The sequence below is a fragment of the Bison bison genome, unplaced genomic scaffold (genome assembly GCF_000754665.1).
Source record: "Bison bison bison isolate TAMUID 2011002044 unplaced genomic scaffold, Bison_UMD1.0 scf7180017864276, whole genome shotgun sequence".
NCBI classification, from domain to species: Eukaryota; Metazoa; Chordata; class Mammalia; order Artiodactyla; family Bovidae; genus Bison; species Bison bison.
The window spans coordinates 615,675-622,206 of record NW_011494848.1 but is presented as its reverse complement, the minus strand read 5'-3'; the positions used below and the strand labels follow the sequence as shown (position 1 = coordinate 622,206).

The window sequence follows — 6,532 nt, the reverse complement described above, 5'->3', positions numbered from 1 at the left end:
AGGATGTGTTGCAAGGAGAAATTAAGAAAATCTACAAATAAACTGGACATTTCAATACTCTTCCATAAATGGTAGAACAACTAGAAAGAAAATCAGTAGGGGTATAAAAGACTTGAAAAACACTATAAACCAACTTGAACTACTTGACAACTTAAGGTCACAGAAGTGTGTGATCTGATAGAGAACTAAAAAATAGTGTCCTTAAAAAAAAACTTAACAAACTTTAAAAAAAGCTCAGAAAAGCAGTTTAATGAGCCCAGTAATAAAATTAATGGACAGAAGGAACACTTTTATAAAAGAGATTGAAGCTGTAATAAAGAACTAAGAAATTTTAAAGCTGAAGAGCTCAATAAATGAGATGAAGAATGCAATAGAAAGCATTGGAAATTGAGCAGAACATATGGAAGAGAGAATTAGCAAGCTCAAAAATAGAAATCTAGAAATGATTCAGGTAGATGAGGAGAGGTTTTTTTTCAAAATGAAGAAATTCTGTGAGAACAATCTGACTCCATTAGGAAAAGCAACATAAGATTAATGAGTATCCCCCAAATAGAAGAAAGGGAGAAGGGAGCAGTGAGTTTATTTTAAAAAATAATAGCTGAGAACTTCTCAACCATGGGGAAGGAACTGGACAAACAATTCCCCAAAGCTAAGAGAACATCTAATTGTCTCAATGTCAAAAGACCTTTTTCCAAAACACGTTGTATTAGAACTGTCAAAAATCAATGTTAAAGAAGAAAAATCAATGATAAACAATTTTGAAGGCAGCCAGAGGAAGAAAGACAGCAGCCTACAAAGGAACACCCATGACAGATGGGATTTGTTTACATGAATTTCTTCTTCCCTTATTGCCTTAACTCACTTTTAGTTTAAAATAATAATGAGCTTAAGAAACAGAATTATATAAGAAATAAAATAACAGTGCCAAGACATACTTAAGTAGTAAGGAGAAATCCAAGTAGCACCAGGTTGATATAGAGTTCTTCTTGTAAAAGAGATTTTATAGTGTTTTAAAGTTTTAAAGTGCTCTGTTATCTGTTACCTCAGTTGATCCTCTCAGCACATCAATGAGGTGTAGGTGTTGTCTTAACTTGTCTTTCCTTAGTGGGAGAACAGGGAAACTGCTCCAGTGAGTGTGGGCTTGCTGGTTAACAGTTCCTGTGGATGGATCCAAATAACAAGGCCCAGATTCTGTCCATGAGTACCAAGAGAAATAAATAGAGTCAAGAATTAAGATGGCAAAGATAGAGATCAGTAGATCAAGTGAGCTGTTTGAATGAATATTAGAGGTACTGGATTCCCTGTATCTGGGCATTTTTTGTGTGGGTTCTTCAGATCCATTTTAAGGGTCTAGAAGTGAATGAACTGGAAGATCATTTTACAGGTGATAAATTGTGGCTGAAGTGGTTCATTAGTAAATAATAGAACTTACTCATATATCAAATGATTCTACCCCACATTCCTGTTTTTAAAACCTATTAAAGCCCCATAGCAGGGAGCACAGACTCAGATACTACCATCATTTTATCCCATTCACACTTGCTATTACAGCAGAAACCTTTTCCTTTCTGTCTAAAAAACAGACTCCATTCTGCCCAGCACTGCAAACGAACATCACACTTGTCCAAGTGTGACAAGAGGAGTCCCCTAGTCTTCAGTCAGAAAATAAACTCATTTTCATTATTATAGCTTTTGATTCAGTTCTTCTCTTCATTTATCCCTCACTGTCCAGCCATCTCCCTTCTTTCATTATACTACCTATCAACTTGTCTTTTAAAACACTAAGCCATACCTTACACCCAGTGAAGTGTATGGTATGTCTCTTTACACATCCAGTGCTCATATGCTCGACACTGATGATTTCTCATAGCAAAGCAGAGCAACATAGCCCTCCTTATCTTCTCTGTACTGTACCCAGGGTTTTCTCTTTGTCTTTGTTATTTCAGTCTTAGAGGGATAGTCGCTTAGTTGTGTCCAAGTTTTTGTGACCCCATGGACTTAGCCCGCCAGGCTTCTCTGTCCATGGAATTCTCCAGGCAAGAATACTGGAGTGGGTTGCCATTTCCTTCTCCAGGGAATATTCCCAATACAGAGATGGAACATGGATCTACTGCATTGCAGGCAGATTTCTTTACCATCTGAGCCACGAGGAAGTTTACTATTAAGAGACATTTCTAAATATAAAGACAGGTCAACTTAAAATGGTTGATTCACATTGAGATTTGATAGAAAACAACAAAATTCTGTGAAACAATTACCTTCAATAAAAAAATTTTTAAGTATCAGCAGATATATCCTTGCTGCTGCTGCTGCAGCTAAGTCATGTCAGTCATGTCCGACTCTGTGCGACCCCATAGACGGCAGCCCACCAGGCTTCTCCGTCCCAGGGATTCTCCAGGCAAGAACACTGGAGTGGGTTGCCATTTCCTTCTCCAATGCGTGAAAGTGAAGCTGCTCAGTCGTGTCCAACTCTTAGCAAACCCGGGGACTATAGCCTACCAGGCTCCTCTATCCATGGGATTTTCCAGGCAAGAGTACTGGAGTGGGTTGCCATTTCCTTCTCCGATATCTCCTTGACTTTACTTTATAATCTGTAGATAATACATTAGAATATGTAATGAATCTGTATACCTTTTCCAAAGTAATACCCAAGATAGAAATAGCAATAAAATTATAAATGGCTGTCATTAATCATAAGAAATAATTTAAATGAAGGTTATCTCTCTTGAAGAGATGGGGACTGGGAAAGTGGTCAGAAGGACATACAATGTGCTTTTAACTTTATATGAAAAATAATGTTCAGTTCCATGTTGCTGAACGTTGTTCTGTTTTTGCCAAATAAATCCTCTACCTCAAAGTACTGTCTGAATTCTTTATTAAAACTCTGCTTCCGGCTTTTGTTTTGGACTCTGTTACTTGTGTAGCCACCTCCTGCTCAGTGTCCTCTGAAGCTTCTACTTCTTTTCTGCTGTTCCCTGACACCTCGGTTGTCCTCACGCTTTCCCTTGAAGCCTCAATTGCCTTCCCTCTGTCCTCAGAAGTTGTAATATCCTTCCCATGGTCCTTCCAGCTCTGGTTGCTCCATGGCCACAGAAAGCTGCCAGCACCGTGAATCATGCCACTTTTCCTGTACTTCTGTTACTGATGCAGTAGGGATATCAAAGCAAATACCCTGCTTTCCTTTGAGAAAGACCATTCCCTTCACTTTGGAATCAATATCCTCACCCAGTTGCTCTTTAAGTTCTTTACAAGCATAACTAATGTTTGGCATTTCCATTAAGCACTGCAAGATCATGGTCACAAAGCCCACATCTCAGTTAAGGAGCACTGGTCTACCGATATAGCACTGAAATGTGGGCCAAGACTGCTGCCAGGGCTTCCATGGCTCCCTTCTCCTCAGCTTCTCAGCTGACTGCTTGAAGTGACTAATCACGGTGGGAGGAACAGAGTCAAAGTCCTATAACCCTAACACTTCTGTGAAATTACACTGATTGGATTCCTAAAAGAGATTTTAGTTAGATTTGAAAGAGAGGTAGGTGGTATCAAGGCATGAATTGGTGAAATGGCTCTAGTTGGATGGTATGACATGTGCTTATGTGTCTGGTTCTCCTTACAGTGGTGAAATTCCAGCAGAGATCTGTGTTTCCAGTACAGTTTGGTGGCCCAATGATCAGACACTGGTGGAATTCCAATCTTACTTTCCAAATTTACACAAAGAAAACCCCACAGAAAAAGGTACTTAAGTAATTATGACTTTTGCCTTACCATTTTAGTCACACCAGGGATTTGGACCATACTTAAAATTATGTTCATATCTTAAACTAGAAATTTTTCCAGGCTCAAACAACAGTAATACTTATGAATTATTGTCTATTATAATTTTAAATTTATGTTTAGTATTTATCATAAGGTAGATATTATGCTAAAGACTCTGCATGGATACTATCAAATTTAATCATTAAAACAAGTCTGTGAGTTAGGTACCTGTTATCTTCAATTTGGGCTTCCCTTGTGGCTCAGCTGGTAAAGAATCTACCTGCAATGTGGGAGACCTGGGTTCAATCCCTGGGTTGGGAAGATCCCCTGGAGAAGGGAAAGGCTACCCACTCCAGTATTCTGGCCTGGAGAATTCCATGGACTATATATATATAGTCCATGGGGTCGCAATGAGTCAGACACGACTGAGCGACTTTCATCATCATCTTTAGTGATATAACTTAGGTCTAAGGTCGCCCTAATGATAAAGCTAATAAAAGACAAAGCCAGGACTCTATCCCAAGTCTTTATAGATCCTAAGTTCTTAAGCTCTTTGCTGTGTTCCCTGCTATGGAGAGTTGACTATTTGGATTGATACAGAATAGCAGCCTTAATTTGAGGCTCTACTTTCTTTTTTCAGACAGAATATATAAGGTATCCAACCCATATCCAAAATAATATATTGTGGGTAGCAGTTTTATCAGCTAATTGCAGCTTTATAAAATCCACTTGCAATTGGTACAACAAAAATCAATAATTATGAGCAGTTTTTACTTCCTTCAATTAAAAGAGTAGTTTATAATATTTGACCTCTTTGATATGGATAGCATGAGGAATGCATCTTATTTTATTTTTGTTTGTATTTTCAGGGGATTTAAATAGGTTCATTTTGGAAAATACAGCAAAACAGGAGGAGAAGGAAAAACATAATTTAACAACCTCAAGACAGCCTCTATAAGCCTTTCAATATATTTGCATTTAATCAGTAGTGAATGTCTTTTTCTAATTATAAAAAAACTATGTTTTTAATAGAAAAATATTTTTAAACACAAATCACCTATAATTTCATCACAGAAATAGCTGTTGTTAATATTTATGTATGTCATTTTTATCTTTTTCAAATGAATACAGTATATGTATAAATCTTTGACAATATTAGGATAATTTTATATGCAACTTTTATCCTTTTTTAAATTTAACATTGTCTTAAAGATTTTTATTCATTTTTTTCAAAAATACATATTTATTCTTCCACATAATTTTATAAATATATGAAGGTTTTACTATATGTATATAATTTAATACCCTATTTCTCATAAACATAACAAAAATTGTTCATATTATTTCAAATTTTAGTAAAAATCATTTAACAGCTATGTATTCCATTCTAGGAATGTGGTATAATGAATAATTCCTGATTATTGAACATTTAATCATTTCTCATTGTAACTTTTAAAATATACATTGCATATAAAATTACCAAGTATTGTTATTTCTTCAGTATAAATTTCCAGATGTGAAATAACTGGGCCAAAGAATATGAATATTAAGAGCTTTTTATATTTTTTGCTAAATTTGCTTTCAGAAGTAATGCTGCCAGTTTATATTCCCAACTTCAGACACATGACAGCCTCTGTTTCTCCACAACCTTGACAGTGTTGGATATAGTTTATAGTTTTCCTAGTTTTAATGGCAAACATTTGTATCATCTTAATTGCACTTTTTATTTTTAAGACTGAAGTTAAACATTTTTTGTAAGAACTAACTCTTAAAAAGAGAAAAAAAAAATCTCCTAACTTCTTTCTGACTCCTGAAACGCTCTCTAATCTTTCACGGAGAAGTGGTGAAACCTGAAAGGGAGACCACAATGGCAGAATATGGGCTCCCACTTAAGAGCTGCTTCAGTCAATAATTAAGGTATTGGGGACTGGAATGCAAAAGTAGGAAGTCAAGAAACACCTGGAGTAACAGGCAAATATGGCCTTTGAGTACAGAATGAAGAAGGGCAAAGGCTAATGTAGTTCTGCCAAGAGAACGCACTGTTCATAACAAACACCCTCTTCCAGCAACACAAGAGAAGACTACACATGGACATCACCAGATGGTCATCACCGAAATCAGATTGATTATATGCTTTGCAGCCAAAGATGGAGAAGCTCTATACAGTCAGCAAACCAAGACTGGGAGCTGACTGTGGCTCAGACCATGAACTCCTTATTGCCAAATACAGACTTAAATTGAAAAAAGTAGGGAAAAGCACTAGAACATCCAGGTATGACCAAAATCAAATCCCTTACGATAATACAGTGGAAGTGAGAAATAGATTCAAGGGATTAGACCTGATAGAGTGTCTGAAGAACACTGGAGGTTTTCCACGAACAATGGACAGAGGTTCAGACATTGTACAGGAGGCAGTGATTAAGACCATCCCCAAGAAAAAGAAATGCAGAGTGAAAAAGTTGGCTTAAAGCTCAACATTCAGAAAACGAAGATCATGGCATCTGGTCCCATCACTTCATGGGAAATAGGTGGGGGAACAATGGAAACAGTGGCTTACTTTATTTTTCTGGGCTCCAAAATCACTGCAGATGGTGATTGCAGCCATGAAATTAAAAGACGCTTACTCCTTGAAAGGAAAGTTATGACCAACCTAGACAGCACATTAAAAACAGACATTACCATAGTCAAGGCTATGGTTTTTCCAGTGGTCATGTATGGATGTGAGAGTTGGACTATAAAGAAAGCTGAGCGCTTAAGAATTGATGCTTTTGAACTG

General features: G+C 36.8%; 1 protein-coding gene across 3 annotated transcripts in view; it reads left to right on the top strand.

Moving 5' to 3' along the window:
* C2CD3 (C2 calcium-dependent domain containing 3) overlaps nt 1-6,532 on the top strand; it is a 128,615-nt gene that overhangs the window by 43,137 nt on the left and 78,946 nt on the right. For all 3 annotated transcript variants that reach the window (XM_010848851.1, XM_010848852.1, XM_010848853.1), the window contains one exon: nt 3,617-3,735. In XM_010848851.1, coding sequence (XP_010847153.1) covers nt 3,617-3,735 — 119 coding nt within the window. The remainder of the gene's footprint in view (nt 1-3,616; nt 3,736-6,532) is intronic.